General features: G+C 46.0%; 1 protein-coding gene across 1 annotated transcript; it reads right to left on the bottom strand.

The window, feature by feature from the left end:
- Positions 1-788: 788 nt before the first annotated feature.
- On the bottom strand, positions 789-7,478 carry LOC118684922 (histone H3.3A). The gene is made up of 4 exons (XM_036380190.2): positions 7,370-7,478; positions 5,813-5,967; positions 3,862-4,015; positions 789-1,444 (listed from the first exon to the last, which is right to left on the bottom strand). The coding sequence occupies exons 2-4, from the start codon at positions 5,938-5,940 to the stop codon at positions 1,316-1,318; spliced, it is 411 nt and encodes a 136-aa protein (XP_036236083.1). The 5' UTR covers positions 5,941-5,967; positions 7,370-7,478; the 3' UTR covers positions 789-1,315.
- Positions 7,479-22,392: the final 14,914 nt, after the last annotated feature.

Genomic DNA, 22,392 nt, shown 5'->3' on the forward strand with positions numbered 1-22,392 from the left:
CAGAACCCTTCAGCAAATTTCAAGGGGAAAAATGAAAACCAGGTTTCCACAGGACGGGATTTCAGCAGTAAATTTCTTCATGTGAACTTCCATCAGCGATTGTAGGAGAATGTAAAAACCCAGTAGGTTTGAAATGTGTGATCCTGTCCAGGTACTGCTTCTGTGAAGAATTGTAACAAAAATGGTACAAAAGTGTCTTTTAGATTGGCGTGTACAAGCTGAAACTAATCACGTGTGGACTAAGCTCTCAAAAATGCTACAGGGTGTGATGGAAACAGAAAGGTAGTCAACCAAAAAGGGAACACCTACAAACCAAGAAACCAATGGAGTGAAAAAGGGTAAAAAAAAAACCAAAACAAAAAACACCCAAGAAAAATAAAACCCTAAAACAGAAAAACCCAAACCGCTACATTCCACCACTTACACCATACTAAAAAAAACCATGAAATCAGAAATGCTTCCAAATTCAGCACAAAATCAAGTAAGAAAGGAATCTAAATAACAAATTGCTGCTTCTCAGCACGGTAGCTTAGAGAGCTCAGCTCAGTTCTAGACTCCACCTGGTACTATACTCACTAAACTCACTTTTATGTAGAGCAGACCAATTTTCACTCTTAAAAGATCCTCATATATAAACTACTTCAGCCAAGGCAGCACCCCCAGTATTTCCTAGATCTGCCCCAAGGAATTAGGCCATGCATTGAAGAGCAAAAGGGGAGGAAAGGCTGATCACTTTTGAATCAATATAACCCATGTGTAATATTTAAAAATCAAGACTAAAACCAGGCATCATTTAATGTATTTTAATAGCAAACTTACAGGAACAGCACAGAAGACAGACAACATTAAAAACATGTACTTGCATGTAGGACAACTCAGTTAGAAAAGTATAGTGAATGGATGGAATCTACTGTATGATAAAAATGCTACAAACACCATTTAGTTGCCATTGATAAGAAATTTACTTGTTTAAAAAAATCCAAATGCTGGCATTGTCCAGAAAAATTTGACATGTTTATTTATAATTTTTTTATAAAGTTGTTTTGGTGAACAAGTTTCAATGATTCACATTTTTTATTTTTTTTTTGACCGCATTGTTTGTTTTTATGTCCCCCTTGTTTATATTAAAAATCCACACACAAATGAAAATGGAAAGAAAACTTGCCAATACCCAATTCTGTCCCCTATTTTTCCACTTGCAACCATATACTTAAGGTACCTTTTAACCCCATGGAAAAAATATCTAACGTTCATTACTACCAATAACAGGAAGAAGATTTTGCTTGGAGGATGACAGACCCATGGTGGCGAGGCTTTAGGCACGCTCCCCACGTATGCGGCGTGCTAGCTGGATATCTTTTGGCATGATTGTGACACGTTTGGCATGGATAGCACACAGGTTGGTGTCTTCAAACAGCCCAACCAAGTAGGCTTCACTTGCCTCCTAGTGTGGAAGAAAAGAGGGAAGAGCATTTTCAATCTCTGAGCATCAGGAAAAAGAAAGATTCGTAGTTGAGGATTAAAAGTACAGGGTAACGCGGCATTAAGTTGAGGTTTTGATCTTTATTACTCACAAATATCAAAAGTTTGAGATTTTCAGAAATGAAAACCCTCCACTTTCTTATAATATTTAATGTCTAAAGTAGTGTACTGCTGGTATTTGGTAAGGACATCCTCCAGAGCACAGCAGAACTAATACTCCCATGGGACTCTCACCAGACAGGTGACATTATCAGCAGGTTAGTTTGTTTAGGAAATTCTCTTTTCAAAGGCTGGGTTACACTGTTTGAGGGACTTGTTTGTTGCCTCTTCCAGAGTTAAGAGTCACTGAGCATCAGGTGAAACTGGCAGGTACCAGGGAAAAGAAGAGCACGTATTCCTTCCCAACACACAGTTCAGGCATACAGCTCCTTCCACAGACACTGAAGAGGTGGCTTAAGTCAAAAAATAGCAGGAAAAAATCTACTGAGAACTATCAGAAATGAGAGAACTCCTTTAGGTTCAGGAGCTCCCTGAACCATCAAAACCAGGCATCAGTCAGGGAATTACCATCAGACACTGTCCTGTTCCTGTACTTCCTTCCTGCCCATCTGGGGACACAGCACTGGCCCCCACCATCACAGACAGCTCTCAGCTCACACCTGAGAGAGCCAGGGGCAGCACAAGAACAAAGCTGAGCACAGTGGTTCTCCCTGTCACTGGGCAGCTGCAGGCAGGACTCTGAGCTAGACAGATGCTCAGCTGCACCCAAATATTTCCCTGACTCACGTGAAGTTAGCTGCTGCTAAGCCCAGCACAGCAATGGTAATTGTTCAAACACTTTTGGAACACATGGAATTCTAACCCTATCAATCTCCCAGGAAGCACCTTAGTGTGCCAGTACTGGACACAGCCACACCTGGGCTGAGAAGGGGGGAATGATGGGGCTCAATCATAAGAAGGAGGGTGAGGTCACTCTTTCTACAATACACACAAGAGAACAACTTGTGTGAACCACTTCCTTGCCAGGAACTCCAGGAATCAACTTATTAGGTTCAAAGATCCTGTTTAAAAACATAAGATTATCCAATATGAAATAAACCAAATATTTACTACAGCACATGAGGACTGTGGTATTACTAAGTCATTTAATTTGCAGGAGGATATGAGAGTCCCTAATGCAGTTTTGTCAAATCACTACATGAAAAGTTAAGACACTTCACCAAATATCCTTGCTGGCACAAACACCATGGTACCCAAGGGGTTAATTTAAAAAAATACTTTTTGAGTTTGCTTGTTTTTTCAAATATGCAAGCAGAACCCACTAGGAATTGTATGTGACCAGGTTGTATACCAACAACTCCTTAATGCAAAACCAGGAACATTCAAACCAGGAGCTTTCTGAAAGTGTAACAGCTACTAAATTTTAATGGGTAGATCTAGATAAAGAGACACACAGATAAACCTCAAGATTTAAGAACTACCACACATAACTAAAAGCAAAAGCAGCAACTCTGCAAACACACACAGGCCCCTTTTGAAGCTGAACACATGCCCAAGTTTATGGGCTCTCATGGCAAATGTCTTGGCCCCTTATCAAGTGGAAGTCATTAACTAGAAAGAGACCATTTTGCCTGCATGTCAGACATCAATTACAGATATGTTCTGGAACAATCTTTCAACAGCTATCTTCAATCAGGAGTGTCTATTATCACAAGAGGGAGATGTCCCCATGATAAGAACTCAGTCTTGTGGGGGGTCCTAACTTAGGTTCAAAAACTTGGGCCAGAAAGAGTAATTAATATTTTTCTCTCTGTATAATCTAAATAAATTACATAATAATATATTTTTAAATGTGCTTAGCATCAAATACATCCTAGGAAAGCAGCTGTTTCCCTAACTGTGTTTAGATGTGGCTTATTGGGCTGTTTTTCTTTAGAGGGCATTTGAGGACACCAAGACCTCCCCACTAGGAAACCCTTGAATCTGCTTCACACACTGTTCCCTCTCCAACTGCAGAGCTCAAAGGTGGAGGAAATGTGTTCTCCTTGAGCATCTTAAGCACTACTCTAACAAATCCAGGGGCTATTTAAAAAAACCCCAAAGCACCACCTATAAAACCAGACTTTTAGGCTCTGTAAGGAGCTGCTGAGCTGCCCCTGTGCTGTTTTATCCTATGGTACCCACAGGCACTCCCAGGGCAAGGCAAGGCAAGGCAAGGCAAGGCTGAGGTGAGCATCCCTCCCAGCTGTGCGGGCCACGCCCACCGCGGCAGCCCCACCAATCAGAGGGCGCCCAGAGGAAGCCTGGAAACAGCCTGGCCAATGGGGGAGTGGGGCGGGGCTCCGGGGGGATCCCGACCGGGGCTCTCCCAAAGCTCACCTGCAAAGCACCGATGGCAGCGCTCTGGAAGCGCAGATCTGTCTTGAAGTCCTGAGCAATTTCACGCACCAGACGCTGGAAGGGGAGTTTGCGGATCAAAAGTTCGGTGGACTTTTGATAGCGCCTGATTTCGCGCAGAGCCACGGTACCCGGCCTGTTAAAATTAAAATACAGTGGAAATAAAGATAATTAGTATTGAAAATATATTCTGCACCGCCTTAAAAAGAGGAGTCCACCCTCCAGACTAAACCAAGCACTACACACTTCTGTTTTCCCGAGGAGAGTCCCAGCATTTACAACACAGAATCAGTTCTGCTGGCAAAGGGTCGCTGTCTCCTCACCACCAATCTCTGCCAACTCCCACTGGCTTCAGCAGGGATCCCTCAGGCCAGGCACACTCCCAAGGCCTGACTTCACCAAGGGAACAGTTGGCCAACATGTGCTGTCCAAGTGACCAGCAGCACAGCTCAGTGCAGATGTGGCAAACCACAGAGCTGCCGTGAGCTCAGCTGTGCCAAAGGTACCCCCGAGGGGCCTGACAGGAACCCTGATTTTAAGGGAAATTGCTTCTTCTTCTCCACTGTCAACATTCACAGAACCAACAAAATGTATATTCTCTGTTATATTGACAGTCAAAATTATCCAGTGTATTTCCCCACGTTAGTTTTGGTGTCAGAATGACAAATTCAGAATAGCAACATATGTTTGCAAACATGATGTCCATCTGTGAAATCAATACCACATTTATTTCTGTGGAAGCTTTGTCTTTTCCTGTTCCAGCTTTATTACTTTTCTCCCAATTGATGAATTCTGCCTCACACCTAGAGCAAGAATCACAGAGTGGGTCAGTTTAGAAGGGACCACAGTGGGTCACCCGGCCCAACCTCCCTGCTCAAACAGGATCATCCCAGACATTGTTTCTCAGGATTGTGTCCAGATGGCTTTTGGATATCTCCAAGGAAGACGACTCCACAACCACTCTGGGCAATCTGTTGCAATGCTCAGTCACCTTCACAGTAAAGTTCTTCCTCATGTTCAGGTGGAATTTCCTGTGCATTTCTGCCCATTGCCTCTTGTCCTGTTGCTTGGCACCACTAAGAAGAGCCCAGCTCCATCTTCTTCAGACTCCTCGATGCATTAATAAATCCCCTCTTGGACTTTTACATTAAGTCCCCTATTCAAAACTCACTTCTTCCATATTTTCCCCAAGGAACACCTACACCTAGCCCAAAATCATCCTGCAAGCTGAACCACGACTGCTGCCGCTCTGCCCGGAGCCAGGCCTGGAGAAGCTCAGGACCGGGGGGGCTGTGACAGCCCTGTCGCCGGTTCCGCTCCGCTATCCCAGGGCCGGGATTCGGGACGGGCGCGGGGGTTGCGGGATCCCCGCCGCATCCGCGGGTGCGCGGCTCCCTCTGGCGGCGGCTCCGCGCCCTGCAGGGCCCCGCGCCCGCCCAGCGCCGCCGCCGCCGGCTCCAGCCCCGCGAGCGGAGCGCGGACCGCGCCGGTAACAATAAACTTGGCGGCGGCGCAGCCCTGCTGCGGCCTCCAGATAACCGCGAGCACAGAATTATAAAAATTTAAAAGAATCGCCGCGTCCGCCGCGGGGGGGAGGGGTGTCGATTTGTAGTCACCAGCACCGGAACGCCCGGAAAGGAGCTGATGACAAACGCCGGGGGTCGGTGCCGCCCTGGGAATTTCTATTTTTGTGGCTGGCGGGGACTCGCGCTTGTTTTCTTTTCGGTGGTTTTATTCTTTTTTCTTATTTTTTTTTTATTTTTTTGTTATTCTGCTTGGGGAGCGGAGCGCGGAGGAGGCGGGGAGAAGCGCCCCCCGCCCTATCGGTCCCGCGGGGTGGGGGGAGAAGGAGGGATTTTTTTTTGGGGGGGGGGGGGGGGGGGGAGGTTGCCCGGTCGCGCCCCGCGGCCGCCTGTGCGCGGCGCTGCGTTACCTGTAGCGGTGCGGCTTCTTCACCCCGCCAGTGGAGGGCGCGCTCTTGCGGGCGGCTTTGGTGGCGAGCTGCTTGCGGGGCGCCTTGCCACCGGTGGACTTGCGGGCGGTCTGCTTGGTACGGGCCATGCTCCTGCCGACGTCGCTGCCTTACACCTGCCAGGAGGAACGTGGGCAGGCGGGGCAGGGGGGGAGGTGGTCGCGCCGCTCGGCGTGAGCCCCCCCGGGGCACCTGCCCCCGGGGCGGGCGGCAGCGCGGCCCCCGTCCCGCGCAACGCGTCCCTGCCCCGCCAGCCCCGAGCGCCGAGCCCGCGGCGGCAGAACGCCTCCGACGGCCAGTTTAAAAAAAAAAAAAAAAACACACCAAAAAAGGAAAAAATTAAATTAGAAATTAAACGCCGGCCGATCGCGGAATATTAAAATACAGCTTTTTTTTTGCCCACGAATTCAATATCAAAGCGGCGGCGGCTGAAGCCGAGCGAGCCGCACGGCAGCAGGCGCGGAGAGGCGGCTGTCGCCTCCCCCCCGCCGGCCGCCCGTCACCTGCCAAGTGTTTGCAAATACCGCCCGGCAAACATCGGGGGGCTGGCACCGACCCGCCGCTCCCACCCGCCGGAAAACCTCCTCCGAAACTGCGGAGCGGGGGCCGGAGGAGCGGCAGCCCCCGCCGGCCCTCCCCGGGCTGCCCGGCGCCCGCGCTCCCCGAGCCGCCGGCAACCGCAGGCAGCCCGGCGTTTATCGTGCGAAAAGGAAAGGGGCCGGATAAAGTGCGAGAAAGCAACAAACTTTGTTTTCGGGGGGTTGTTTTTTGGGTGCCGTCTTTCTCTTTCTGTGCAACTGCTTCCCCAAGAGCTGCCTCGCTCCCAAGCGCCTCTCACAGGCAAACTCAGCTCCCAGAGCCAGAACAAAATGGAAACAATCACGAAACGCAGCCCTAGTCCTTTTGCAAAGGAGGAAAAAATAAATTGCGAAAAATAACGCCAAAAATATCGCCAGGAACTCCAAACCGTGCGGGTGCAGATGCAGGGGGAGGCAGCGGAAAAGTTTGCACTCGAAAACCGAAAAATTGCGTCGCGTTTGGGTCGTTCCTTCGGCGAATTTCTTTCCCTTTTTATTGTTTTTTATGCAATAGGAAAAAAAATATGGTCGGTGACCAGAGAAAAGAGACAAGATGGTGAAGCTGAGCAACAACTGTGGGGAGCAGGGGAAGGAAGGCAGGAGAGTTACCCTGGGCTGGCGAGCGGCTCCCCTTTGCGACCGCTTCCCGGCCCCGATCCGGGGGATGTCGGGCTGAGGAGGCAGCTGAGGGGCTGGGGAGGCCGCTGGTGGGGGTCTGGAGCGGGGGCGAGGGGAGCAGAGGGGGGCAACGACCGCGCCAAGCGGGGCCGGGGGTGCCGGCGGAGGGAGCCGCTCCGGCTGCGCCGGGAAGGCGGCGCGGCCGAGGGGAACGCGAGGCGCCACCGCCTCCCGAGCGCCCCAAAAGTTTGTGGGGAGGCTCGGGGGGCAGCGGCGGTGGGTGTCGGGGCGCGGGGGGCGGCGGGCGCGGCGCCAGACTTACCCCGTCCGCTGGGCGAGCGCGGCTGCCGTGCGGGAGGGAGGGATGGAGGGCGGGCAGGCGGGCGGGCGCAGGAGGAGCCGGAGCTGCTGCGGCTGGCGCTGGCGGCGGCTCGGAGCACAATTGAAAGATGGCTGACGGGCGAGGGCCGGCCCCGCGCGCCGGCCCCGCCCCCCGCGCGCCGGCCCCGCCCCGGCCCCGCGCGGCCGCCAATGGCGCACAATGGAGGGAAGGCGCGGCCCCGCCCCCGGCCCCGCCCCCGGGCCGTGTGTACAAACACAAAAGGCACGCCGCGCGCGCCCGGGGATTCCCTGTCCCCGCGTCCCCCTCACGGCCCGGCCGCCACCCCCGCCTCGCCGCCGGGCACAGCCGCGGCCGCGCTGCCCGTCCGGCTGGGTTCTTTGGGTTTGGGGGTCACCCCGCGGCCAGCAGGACTAGGAGAGTGATTTTCCCCCCGGGTCACACATGGAGTGATGCGTCCAGTTCTGGGCCCCTCACTACAGGAAGGACGTGGAGGTGCTGGAGCTTGTCCAGAGAAAGGCAACGGAGCTGGGGAAGGGTCTGGAGCATTCATCTTCCGACGAGCTGTTGAGGGAGCTGGGGTGTTTATCCGGGAGAAAAGGAGGCTCAGGAGTGACCTTATTGCTCTCTACAATCCCCTGAAAAGAGGTTGTAGCCAGGTGGGGATTGGGCTCTTCTCCCTGGCAACCAGTGACAGGATGAGACGAAATGGCCTCTAATTGCACCAGGGGAGGTTTGGCTTGGACATTAGGAGGAATTTCTTCACTGGAAGGCTGACTGGACATTGGAACAGGATGCCCTGGGAGGTGGTGGAGTTACTGTCCCCTGGATGTGTTTGAGGAAACACTGGACATGGAACTTAGTGCCATGGTCTAGTTGGGAAGTGGTGTTTGGACAAAGGCTGGACTCAATGACCTTAGAGGTCTTTTCCAACGTAATTGATTCTGTGATTCTGTGGCTTTTTTTTCTTTACACAGAAGCAAAACAAAATTTCTCCCTGTAAGCTGGCCCATCAGAGCCCACCCAGCAAGGATCTGCTGTGGGAGGGCCATGCTTGGTGTGTAAAATGAGACCTGAGTGTCAGAAGGGAGCTGCTGGGGTACTTCTGTCTCAGAAACACATTGCAGGCACGATGGTTCACAAGGAAAATCTGCTGTTGGGGAAGGAAGAGGAACCTCATTTCCTGCATCAGTGCTGGGCCACGGTTTGGGGTTTGAGGTGCAGCTATTGCAAAAGCAACTGTAAGTTTAGCAGACCCCAACCAGTTGTATCAGCTGCCATGATGTTTAGTGGGAAAATTTGCTCTTTATTTTCTATTAATGTCAGGATCAAAAGGCCCTGGGGGAAAGTAACCTGCACTCTAATACAGCTGAACAGCCACTAGCAATTGCTGTAAGTGCATCTCAACTACAGAGTCAGAGCCTCTGCTCACACAACTGGTGCCACCATCTTGTCTGTCATTTAGGCATTAGAAGGAGCCATATTTGATTTGCAAAATCTTTATTACAGATGATGATGTAATGCAGCTCTGCGTGGAGACATCCAAACTACCTCCAGCAGCAGAAGTGGTTTAGCCATGTGAGCATTCACTTGGGGCTAATCAAACCTGACAAGAAAGAGAGTGTTATCGTGGGCAGAGCACCCTGCTAAAATAGAGATAGTCTGCATTAGTGCTCAGATAAAAACAACGGGCTGCACTACACAGACATGACCAGATATGCCACACACACACACCTCTGACCCTACGGTGAGTTTATGAGAGGTGGCCGTCAGGAAAGAGAAACCACAAAGGATTTTATTTATACTTACAGAAGTATTGGTGGATTGATTTATCTATTCATAGTATTTTATGAGAGAACAGCAACTTACCGGACAGTCCAAAGTGAACTCTGAGCTGTTCAGTATTATACAATCAGACTATTTGCAAACGCTCAGTAAACTCTAAAAGCCAGGCACCGAAACTGGCATCAATTCCCCACACAACACACGCATCCCATGATGGAAAAGTTAGAAGGGGGCAGCCCCAGTTCCCAGCCGCAAGAAGCTGCCCGGAGGTTAACAATCCATAGCCCGTCCCTGTCAGCTTTAGCTCTGCCCGCTCCCGGGGGTGCGGAGGAAGGGCTCTCCGTCCGGCGGTTCCCGCTCCCTTCTCCCGCAGGCGGAGCTGCTCCTCCGCGCTCCCGGCTGCGGCCCTGCCTGGCCGGGCGTGCCCGAGCCCCGAGGTCAGCGGCGGGGCCGGTCTCCCCCGTGCCACCGGACGTGCCCCCGCCGCCATTGGCGGGAGCGCCCTGGAATTCCATGACGCCAGGCGGGGCGGGGCGGGGTGCGCGGCTGTCCCGGCCCCGGCGAGCCCGTGTTTTCCTCCGGGAGCTTTCGTGTGTCCCGGAGGGCCGCAGCGCTGCTCCCGCCCTGCCGCTGGCAGCTCCGGCTGGTTTCAAATGCGTGAGGAGCACCGCAGGCAGCACTACAGCGTATTGTCTGCCCGAGAAGGAAAAACTATTCCAGTATTACCAGGTTTTGCACCTTCGCTGATTAATGCCATTATTGCCAATAAAGCCGTGCTTTTCCAGAGCTGCAGGAACAGGTACGGCCCTTTGAGCTTTGCCACAAATGCTATTTGAGTGCCTACAGAACAGCACAGAAAGAGCTGGCCCAACTCTAAAAAGACTCCAGACGCTCATCTTTGACTGGCAGCACCGATAAGCCTTTGCTCCTCCTTTCCAAAGGCCTTTATCTCTGCAGACCACAGGCATCTTCCACCCTAAGGCATCCATAAGCGGCCATGAAGGAATCTACCCTAATGAGATTCCACTGGTTTAGCCGGCAAGAACACGCCAAGGACAACTGCAGTACTTCATCCTCACCCGGCGGAACCACCGCTGCTGCAAACGCGGCCAGATTGCTACGGGAAAGAAGATTAGGGTGGAAAACAGCTGGTGCAGCTTGGAGCCAAAGAAGATTCAAATATCATGAATAGAAAAGAGGAGCACTCAAATCAGAAGTTGTTTTCAGCATCTTTCATAGAAAGTAGACAGCCCTCATTCAGCAAAAAAGAGGTGGATTTCCACTGCTTGTACTCCTTTGGGCTGTCCAAGTGGCAGATGTTTTTCAAAATAATCTCTTCCACCTTTCCCTTGTTGGGAAACTCTCCTCTTGCCTGGGAGACTGAGCAAAGGCAGTCACCTTTCCCATCAGGATGCATTAATTGCAACCTTTATATCAAGCTAAAAACACTGTTTCAAAATGTTACTAGGGAAAAAAAAAACCCAGACCAAACAAAATGAAACACAAAACAAGCAAAACTAACACATTGTTGCTTTGGACCTTTCCAAATAGCTCCTAGTCAGCTTCCAGTGTAATGCACTGGACCAGTTGGAGGAAGAGCGAACAGATCAACTCCAGTGGCATCACAGACTGCAGGAACATCTACAAACTGCAGCAGCTGCTTCCCTTTGCAAAAGCACAGAGTACAAGCCAAACAAAACACAGCAGAGCAGATGAAGTTTGCCTTTTTTTGAGGTTAACCGGACTAAAAAATAAAAAAGGGAGTCCAGGGTATGATCAGAGTATGGTTGTTTTCAAGCAACACTGCAGGTAATCTTTCAGAATCATTTGAGAAAGGCTTCCCACTACAAAAGACATTCACAGTTTGTCACCACACTCCAAAGGGTCTCTGATCAAAGAAGAAATATTTCTTTCCTATCCCCCCGAAAGCACAAACTAAACATCCAAATGACTTAGTCTAGTTCCAGCTCAACAGATAAAGGTCCTCTCCTATCACCCAGGGAAAACTGGGGTTGTTATTATATATATCTAAAAGCTACTCAGACATTTTGGTGATGGAAGGAGTATAAAAGACTACCTTTATTTATCTACAGCCTTCACCTGACTCCTACTTTCTTTCACCTCCTCCCAGACCCAACTCTCCCTTCCTGTTCTCAGTCTCCCTTCTTTAACTCATTGAACCTCCAACCAACCTTTGCACTCCAGATCTGCAAGTTCTCCCCTATTTCCTGCTCCAGCTCCCAGCCTGGTGGCCATTTCCTTATTTCATACTCACCACGCACCTCTTTGACTCAATGTATTTGCTCAGACAGTTGCATTTTTCTCTTCTTTCTGCTTGTTTTTTTTTCTATCTCTGTCTTTCATCCTCTTGATTCTGATGCCAAACAATTCCTACCTTCCCCTAGTTTTTCAGCCAGCTCCAGTCCCATACCTGCTGTGTTCCCTTCTGCAGCTCCCAGGCTGGACAGCCTTTCCTAGCCAATTTCAATCCCATCCTTAAAAAACACTGGACTGTGTTGTTTCATCCTCACTCCAGTCCTGGCAGGCCTGCTATGCACTTACAATTTCTCCTGGAAATTAAAGTTAAGTGTCAGTACAAAATGCTCACAAGCTTTAAAACTATCTTCCTCTTAAAATGCATTTTGACAGAATTAAAATATTTGTAGCCTTAACTTTGATTTAACAGTACATTTTGTGCAGATTTAAACATAATCCTAAATAATCATCTACATAAAAGACAAAAATACACATTTGCTGTTTTTTCCTGGGAAGTTACTAGGGGTGGCAATCATTGGCACTTGTTAAGGAAAGTACAAGTCACCTGAAAACCTCAAAATGAGTTACAATCATCTTGCCTCTGTGTAAATAGCTTTCTATTAGGATTTGTTTTGAAGGTTTCTATGTCATGGGTTTGTAGAGCACAGAATCACAGCACAGTAACAGCAGCCATTGCACTGCAGAGCTGTTTGATATGCTGGGTTGCCCATCACACAGGACACCTTCCTATCCTTTGGAATATTTATATTCTCTGCCAATACAGACACCAAAAGTACACTGGCCAGAACTAGCAGCTGTGTAGTACACCTATCTTTAGAGATTGGCACCTACTGGAAACACAGATAAGAAGTGGTTGTGGAGTAGCAGGAGTAGTAGACACAGCATTTTCCTCACTTTATTGTGTCTTTTAATAGTGTCTTTTGCCTTTTGCAGTTCTCTGAAACGCTTCACATATATCAGACATTATGGCCCCTCTGTTCAAAGAAAACTCTTCCAGAGGTGTTTACTTTTAAGCAACTCTCAAGCTCCACAGGTTCCTGGGGAGGATACAAAATTTTTAATTTATGCCTGGAAAAAAAGTGGATCCCTGAAAACTGAGCCTGAAGGAAAGTTTCCCTGTTTAAATAACAATGCAAGTATACATGTGCCACACAAAAAATTTATTGGGATTCCTGGGTTCTTCAGGAAAGCTTAAAAGAGACAGCTACCTTAAAATGCAAAATCATCAGTCCTGACATCCAAAGTCCAAAGGTACTTCTTTTCACACTTTGAGCATCACATATGGCCAGGGGATTCAGGACAACTGACTTTGGAGATAAAGTGCATTTTTCTAATGTCTCATAACCCAAAAGCAGTAAATCTGTTTTTTTCTCCAAACCTTTTTTGGTAATTAACACTATTTCAATGAAAAGTTTTTCCCAAAAGGTATTTCAAGGACAAAGTTCTAAAAGAATGAAAATAAGCCTACAATAGCTCAGAGAAATAAGATTCAGGACTTCTGGATTTTGCTTCTCTTTTTGGATTACCATTAATTTTTAGGAGGCTTGGTGAGTTTGACTTGTAGGATCCTCTCCTATAAAGACTTACCAAGCTCCTCAAGTTTCACTGAGTATATGCCTGCTTTTATAGAGGGACTCCTGGCTCTAATTCCTTATGTATCATCATAATATTTTCTTATTATAATCTCATTTGTATGGCCCATTATTAACACACATGCCCTGCTGGAACTCATCCTTCTAATGAGGTCCCCCAGAACATGAAAGAGAAAATAACATTGCCATAGAATGCTGCTAATTCTTTGTTTTCTGTGGTCTAGTGAGTTTCTTCTGGTTGAAAGAGTCACAAAAATCCTGTATGAGCACCCTATAATGACTTCCTGAAACTCCATTCCTCTTCCTATCTAGTTTGCTTATTTGTTTGTCCATAATAAGCCTTTTACATATGCTTAATATTTTAGTACACTTTCTAATAGAAAGTAAAAAAATCTCCATTACCTTTTGAAGACTGGAAGTTAAAAATATCTTTAATTGCCTGATCCAGAGCTAAGAAGAGTTCCAGGTACATACAATGCACTGTAACTGTAACCACAGTCTTCATTTCTTCTTATCAGCTCTGAAGGACTGGCATGCAACAGTTCAGTACCTTAAGGTGGAAACAAGACTTGCAATATCATGCCCCAAAAAAACTGTATTCCTATTACACTGGCACTATAAAAAATCCTAAACAGAAACCCCTTGTCAGTAGAACTTCAGTTTCTTATTGACTTCTCTAAGCTTATGCCCAATCTTCCTCCATTTCTCAGGACAGTATTGTGATTTATTCTTGGATACTGCCAGTTTGGAGTGTACTAAAGGGTTAACTGAAACAGAAACCAAGTCCTAGCACCCGATAGGGAATAGGGCAGGACAGATAATGGTGAGGTTATTGTACAGCCCTGCCAAAGCCTGGAAATTGGATGGTATGACAAGGAGTATCTGTGATTTGTTTAGATGAAGTATGATCAAATGTGATAACATATTTCAGAGATATGATGTGAAATTTAATTATAGAAATATGTTAAAGGTATTGAGTGAAAGGACTGGTGGACAAGTAAAAAGAAAAGGGAGTTTTTCCTCTGTAATGATAATGCAAGAATTTGAAATTTACTGTAGCTGCCTGAGTTAGTTTGCATTGACAGACACATTTCAAGTGGGTTTTTGCAGAATTTTTTTGCAGAACAGGGAAGAACAATTGTTCTGGGGAATATTTCTTCCCAACATTACAGCAGAATAAAATTATTTAACTGATTTTAGCTCTCCTGGCTCTTCACACATGACTAAGTTACGATAACAACCTTTGCTGTCTTTTGAAGCATTGTATTCTACTGTGTAAGGAATTGGGCAGCCCATGGTTTTCTAACAGAAACTGCTGCAAAATCTTTTATTTCCAGTACTTCTGTGTTATGAGTTCATTAAAATTGCCAAGGAGAAACAACAAACACGAGCCCTAATTGGTTCCCAAGTAAGATCCCTACTACAAGTACACTGATATCCTAGGAGCTCCTGTTGTAGGAGAATTCCAGCTGGCTGATTTGCCCCAAGGCTCCCACCTGCTGGAAAACAAACCCCTGCAGGCTTGCATTAGGGAGGGGAAAAGAAGGATCACTCTTTCCCACCACCCATTAGGCTCCCATTGGCTCCATTCTGCAGCATTGCTCTTGTAAAGGATGCCTTTTCACACACTGATGCAGGCTCCAGCCCCTGCTAACACTGCCTTGAAAGGCTCTGAGAGCTACTATACTTGACAGAACTCAAAGATAATATTATTTATTTCATTTCATTGCTCAGTAGGGTAATCTCATGAGATATGAATCTCTTCTTCATGAGGGCCCTGGGGATAGCAGGCAGATGAAACTCAGCTACTCTTTAGTACAATTCAGACAGCACAGACCAAAGTACTCAGGCTCCAACAGCAAACAGCAGACCAAAATACCAGCTATGACACCCTATATCTTCATTTATTTGGAACAATATTCTGTAGGCTGGTTGCTTTCAAAATAAATCTGCTTGTTTCTTGTAAAAACATAAGACTGTCTTGAAATGGCATTGATGCTTCATAAGCCTCATTTGTGATGCTTCCTCAAGCCTCAGCTGAGGAAGGGTCTCAAAAATGAAAATAATGTTCTGAGGTCTGGCTCTAAGACAGCTGAGAAGTGTTCTGACACGTCCCATCTTTCTGAGCAAGTATTCCCAAATCTCAAAACCCACTTCTGGAGAAAGTGGTCTCCTGAGAGCAGAAGAGGGAGAGGGAAGATGGAGTAGCAGACATTATATTTTAAAGCATCAGCAAAGAACATGAAGTTATTTTCAGTCTTATGAGACTACAGAGCTTTGGGGGTTTTTAAAGAAATGAAAGCTTCCTATTTTCCCAACATTCTTTGTAAGTTACACACTCTGCAGACTCTACTTTTCTGTACCATATTTTTAGGTAATTTTTCTTCATTTCTCCTCTTCTTCTCAAATTCACATCTCACAAGGCATCACAGTATGAAAACTGCAGCTGCTGTTGAGAGTAGCACTTTATAGTAGCACTTCTCATTAGTTTCCTAATGCTCAGAAACTTCTGCAACACAGTTCATGTACAAACCTACTGAAGAACAATTTGCCCTGACTACTCAACGTTCAGTATTCACAATTGCAGCTGAGAATAAGAGGATTCACAGATATTCACTTCTGAAAATGAGACCTAGTGTGCCTCTGACTACATACCCAGGTGTGGGCACCCTAATTAGAGGCTATTTTTTAAAAACTCCTTTAAAGTGCCCTTAGAGCTGCTTTCACATCACAAGGGAGAAAGTGCCAGAGCCAGAATTAGAAGTTCCTGTCTCCCAAACAGGCTCTGAGCACACGTCTTGTGTCAGAGAAGGGGCCGGAAGCGAGGGTGCACAGGAACCATGTGGCAATAGTGGTTCCTTCTGATCAAACAGTGCCTGACAAACCTCACTCGCTCTGTGAGTGCCACAAAGCTGCTGTCATGGGGCCCAGCTGCCCTAAAGGAGTCCAGGGATCATTGGTGATGAGAAGGATTTGTCAGGCAGCACCAGTTCATTATATTTGATTTGTATGTCTTAGTCAGTTTCTGACAAAATTCTCTCTTAAGTTTTGCAATGAGACTGGGGAGTTTTACCAAAAGCCAGACAGGTGATAACATAAAAATCTCATCTTTTGTTTTTGAAATCTAAAGAAAGTGTCAGACAGTAGTATTTGCAGGAACAAGCTTGATCCTCTAAAATCTCCAAACTCATCAAAACAAACAAGCACCAGAAGGTAAATGAGAATGTACAAATTTAGCATGTGCTAACATTGCATGATTCTGGCAAATCTGACGTTCTGTGGGGACTCACTACAACTCCTGCATGCTAAGTCTTGGCACTACCACTGACAGTGTACAAGTGATGCTAAAATACAGCCTGGGCAACTAAAGTGGAGAACATCAGTTGGATTAAACATGGACTGCAGGGCACGAATCTCAGGGCAGAGACAGAGAAGCAGCACCACTTGAAACCTCAGCAGCAAAGAACTACAGGAATGGCTGCCAGCCTGCTTCCCCTGGGCTACAAGGCTTCCAGGCACACTTTCCATGCTGGCACTGTGTCCTGCATTCAGCAGAGGGGCTGTGCTTCTGCAGGATAAACCCCCAGTGTGAGAGGGAGTCATTTATCAGATGCTACTGAAGTTGACATTACACACTTCATTCCAGCTTGAAGTTATGCCCTTTGGCCTAGCCCTGACCAATATTCCCCAGGCCAATGGAGAGCCAGCATTCCTGGAGTCACTGTCACTTCCCCCTGCTAACAGCACACAGCACCCTTCTCCTGTGGTGCACTGAAGCACAAGCTGGCTGCCTGGCAGTCCTGAATTTCGGGATGTGGCTCAGAGGGCCCAGAAGATTGCTCCTGCCACATCTGCAATATTTCAGGTTCTTGGTTCTGAGAAGCACAAGGTCACCCATAGAACCCTCACAGGCAAGGGGACACCTGCACAAAGCAGGAGTGAACACAGGTCAGAGCCATGCCCAGTCTGCAGATGTGGGGGTACAACTGGCATGAAGTCTTCTCCTGACAAACTGTTCCTGTAACTTCCTGATACAAAAGAACATGAGGGAGAAAAAAAAAAAACCCACAACAAAACAACCATCATCAACAAGATTTTCCAGCTGTGACTTTCACACACTGGCAAGAACTTCTTCATAGCCCTGCTTTGAGAAACAACCAATCTGGCATATTCTGACACCAACATCACTTCTAGGCCAGAGCCCAAGTCAGACAGGAGCACGAAGGAACAAAGGCACAACTGTACCATCATGATGTTTCTAATATTGAAATATAACCATGTGAGGACATGATTTTTCCAGGCCTCACATACATATGACTTAAGAAAGATCCTCAAGGGGCATAGTGAGCTGTATTACAAATTCCTCATAGATGACATATAATTACCTCTGTTTTGGAAAGGATTAGAAGAAACACTGGAGAGGAATCCAACCAGTGGTACTCCCTGAACATCACACTAACAATTTAATTTCAGTTGCATGGGTGCAAAAAGTAAACAAAATGGCAAATTATTCCAGTATCAAATCAACAAGAAGCTACACATATCTGTAATCTTATAATGTCAGTATTCTCCAACTCAAACTTATGGTATAGAACAACAACAAAAAAACTAAATCAACATTTGTATGTTTTTTCCTAAGAGAAACAAATATGAATGTGTTATTATTAATTTGTAGGTCCTCAGCAAGCTGGCAGAACATCCTCTACACAAGAAGATAAATATTACTCCTACAGGAATGTTGTCTGAGTATAAGTGGGGCTTGTATGATCCAGTCAATAGGCAACCATGTCAAACTCAGCACCCAAAGAATGAGGCCTCTCTCCACTACAGACTGGATCCTGAACTTGGGGCATCTCCCCCTCAAGCCAGAGGACCTTTGAGAATTTACCCTAGCTGAGGATCTGACTCATAACACTTGATCAAAGGTGAAATGATCAGTGTCACCATCTGCTTTAAACAGGATTTATGAACATCACCATGCCACAGACTGCTGAGCACGTGCTATCTCTGCTGAACATAACCCAAAACGAGGGCTTAGCCGCTCTGCTTGAAATTTCTGTCTTTTCAGAGCACACCTGTCCTGTGTGCTCTCCCTTTTATTGCTCTCCTCTTTTCCTCTTTCTGTTTCTTTGTAGTCTCTTCAGGTAAACCGAAAGCAGGCAGACGTGGGTGGGGCAGTATAATTTGGGAGCTCCTCCCAATTACTGGAAATGCAACTTCAGTTCTAGCAGGGAACATTTCCAAATCAATTTTCATCTCAGTTGAAAAACAAATGAGGATACCTGATCTGATTTTTTTTCCCCTTCAGCTGATCATTTCAAGAAGAGTATAACTTTGGTCTAATTATTGCAGACAGTGTCACGATGGGATGAAAAGTCCACATTGCAAAGCCATAGAATCTTCACTCTCTCTCTCCTGTTTCTTAAAAACTTTAAGGTATAAGGGTCTGACAGAAAATAGAGATGCACCTTGCATATAATATACACATTTCATACCTTATGCTCACTCTTAGCTTTGGATTTTTATGAAGTTGTCAAACACACAGGTGATAATTAGGAAACCAGAATCCAGTCCCTGCACAGAGATTTAGTAATTAAGCAGTGTCTCTGCAGTGTGTCTGCAAGCTGTAATTAAAAGCTTCATTAGAGGGAGAGCAAAAGTAAAGAGGCAGAGACCTGGTTTTGGTATTATTTTCCTATAAAATACACTGTTCACTACAAGTGACCCATTCAGCACTCTCCAGCTGTATTTGGTTAAAATTAACCACAACAGATCAAATCTAGGCATTCAGACCTGCAAAGCAGAGAAAACACAAGGTTAAGGAATTCTTAGAACCTGAAGTGTTACCTTCTACAGTGTTACCTGGGTGTCTAATTAATCAATTCATTTCAAACTATTGCTGCCAAATTTCAAATTGCTATTAAGAACACCAACAAGGCTGACTGTGCTGATGATATTCATGGCCAAACAAAGATGGACCTTGGTTTCTCAGGTTCTTCACATATGCAGGTGTAGAGCAGTGCATGTTCCTCCCCTGAAAGAACTCAAAGTTTACATATCCCTGCACAGGATAGAGACAAAGGTGTTAAGCACAATGTGAGGGTAAAACTGGGTTTAGAGTTACCTTAAATCTTGATTATCTCTAAGTATCTGCACTAGTAATGATGGGCTGTAAGAATAAAAAAATCCAGCTACTGGCCCCAGATTTGTTCAGAGATTGAAATGCAGGCATTCCCCGTGAGACAATAAGAATATTAAACATTAGCTGTTGCATTTATACAGTGTATAAGTAACACTTCTATTTCTCCCCCACCTGCTCCCATCCCAGTATCAGGTATCTTGACTCCCTGTCTCTCCCCATTGCACTGACCACACAGAAACTGAAGCAACTGACTATTGACATTTGGCAGGAAACTGCTCTTGCAAATATCAGCTTAGACTCATTACAGTTAATTACATTTTTCTCAAACAGTATGATATGTCAAACAGTCTCATATTGTCTGAAGTAAAAAGTGTTCCCTCATGTCATACAGCCTCTCAGTTATTGTCCTAAGAACACACACACGTTTCTTTTCATCCCTTATCCTCCATTTAAAAATAATATGAAAGCATGCAACACATTTAATTGCAAATACATTATGTGGAATTTACCCTTTGGGATACCATTAAACTGTAAAAGAAAATATATCCAGATGATCCAGTTCAATATATTTATGATGGTACATGACTGACTTCCTAGCATACAAAACCCCCCCACTTTTAAAGGACACATTTTCAAATTTTGGAAGTGACATCAGTGGACAAAATTCACCTTTGCACACTTAGAATATTCTAAAAGGAACACACACATCTGTTTCATACTTTTAGTGAAGTCTTCCATCCTTTCTCTTACCTGTGTCTAGGAGCACTTTTAGAAGTGAAGAACACTGAATTTTTACCAGAACAACTCTTGACCCATCCTTGCTGGTCTGGGCCCCTAGTGAAGAACTGATTTTGTGTTCTTCACTCCCACAAGCATCTTTCAGGTGCAGATGAGAAGACAAGGGCCAGCAAGTACCGTGCTGTGATCCTGGTCGTGACAAACCATTAAAAAACACAGGAAAGCATTGATAGCACCATTGACATGGAACACGCTGGAGGAAACAATGAGGGTGAATGAATGAACAAGTGAATGAATTGCAGTGTTATGACAGTAACACATCTGATGGTTCCAGACAGACTGAAAAATCTGTGTTCCATGTCAGATCAAGGAATAGATTTGAAGCAGATCACAGCCAGGCCACAGAACTCCACCCACTATCTCCATCACATATGGATATCAGGATGAAATACAAAAAGGATGAGTGGTCTCATCTCCTAAATTATGTCAAGATAGCAGAAAGTTTTAAATTCTAGACTTGATCCTTTGACTGATTTGATAAGGCAGAATAACCAGTCTGCCTGAGTGTCACCACTGAAATAGTCAGAGTACTTACTTATCCCACAAGGATACTGTCAGGTTTAATTAATTATGTCTGTGAAATCCTTTCTAAATGAAAAGTGGCAAGCATGATTTATTAACTAAGTCCAAAGCACCACTGCAGAATCAGAGAGTGTTCATTGTTTTACCAAGAGAATAACACTTCTCATAAAATACATTTCAAATGAGAAATTATAATAACAGCCCTTTTGACTTATTTAGACTTTTCTGTGAGGAGCAAGGCAATAGACTTTTGATGAGTTCTAGGAATAGAAGCGTAATGAAGAACAAGAGACACAGGAACACTCGCCCACTGACATGAACCAGCTAAATGGTGTTGCATAAATCCTGAGAGCAGGGTCTGCTGTAGGGCTGAGCTGGGAGAAAACCACTCCTCTGCTTGTTAGATGCTGCTTGCTTGCAGTCTGACTGTGTGCAGGGATCTGGGCAGGTCTCACAGATACAATCAGCCAACCACAAAGCCCAGCACTGGACAGGGAATGGCATTAGGAGCCCAAAACCAGCTGTAGGGGGGTGATGTAGGAGCTGCAAAGGGCCTGATCTGTGTCAGCACCCCTCCACTGCTGTCAGCTCTCCTGCTCTCAGGGTATCCCAGCTCTAACCTGCAGGCAGAACCTGGGTGTCACAGTCAGGAATGACAGGCTGCTGTCATGGATGGACATCTCTCAGGATGGGGTCTCAGGACCCTCTTCTTAGGTCCACTTTTCACTGAGGTGATACAAAACCCCAGAGATAAAAGAGTAGACTGAAACATTCAGAGAAGACACAGCTCAAAAAACCTGTGGGTTACACTGATTCAGAACATCCACAGGGCAGCTCTGTGGCACAACCCTTTCCTGTACAACTCCACCTCTTTGGCCTGTACTGGCAAGCTCCACACCCTCCATGCCAAGAACAGGAGTTTCAGAGGAGGAAATGATTCATGCCCTCAGAATGCAAGTGAAATCCCACAGATCAGAAGAAAATACTTTTTCATCTGCGTAAGTATACATGCATACCTCAGACTCACCTATTACATTTCAATTAGATACCACAAATAAATAAAAATACCCCAGATTTGGTGGAATTTAACATCAGGTGGCATGCCACACACATGGCATGAAACAAGCTCTACCACATGACTTAAAATACAATGTCAACTGAATTTGGGCCTGATGCAGCAAAAAATAACCTTTTTAGGTTTTGCAGGCTACAGATACATAGAGTTTGAATGGCTCCACTGTGTCAACGTGACACATCATTCAGAAATATCAACCTGTTGTAGCAAATAAAGACAGTAAGGGATTGTCTGGGTCAGAATCCTGTACAAAAATATTTTAGCTAAAATTATAGTGCAAGAAATGGTGGGTGATGTTTGATTTGTGAGTTGGCCAAGACAAACCCATTGGGAGATTCCCCTTAATTAAGTTATTACTCCTTTGTTTACATTTTGAAGTCTCCAAGTCATCTCTCTGCCCCTTTGTTTCCCAGCTTCCTCCTTCTTTATCACATCAGCTTAAGACAGCCTGGCATGAGAACCACTTACCCATGCTGGCACAGGCCTGGCCAGGCAGCAGGGCTCTTCAGCAGGCTGAAGAAACAAATAAAATTAAAAAAAAAAAAAAGAAAAGAAAAGAAAAGAAAAGAAAACAAATTTAAAAACTAAAATGAGCCTTGTTTGTTTTTAGAGAGTGAACTTTAAAGAAAAATCATTCAATTATGAAGTGGGATATAATATCACCTAACTTTTGCGAACAGCCCAGCAGCTCAGACACAACCCCCATCTTTCTAAACCAGCACCATGCTTAAGAGCTGGATTCAGCTGCAGGCTCCAGCACAGGAGCCTAGCTCACTTGCTAACAGGGATTTTCCAGGTGTCACCCTGGCAGGGA

This window comes from Molothrus ater, chromosome 3 (genome assembly GCF_012460135.2).
Source record: "Molothrus ater isolate BHLD 08-10-18 breed brown headed cowbird chromosome 3, BPBGC_Mater_1.1, whole genome shotgun sequence".
Classification (NCBI taxonomy): domain Eukaryota; kingdom Metazoa; phylum Chordata; class Aves; order Passeriformes; family Icteridae; genus Molothrus; species Molothrus ater.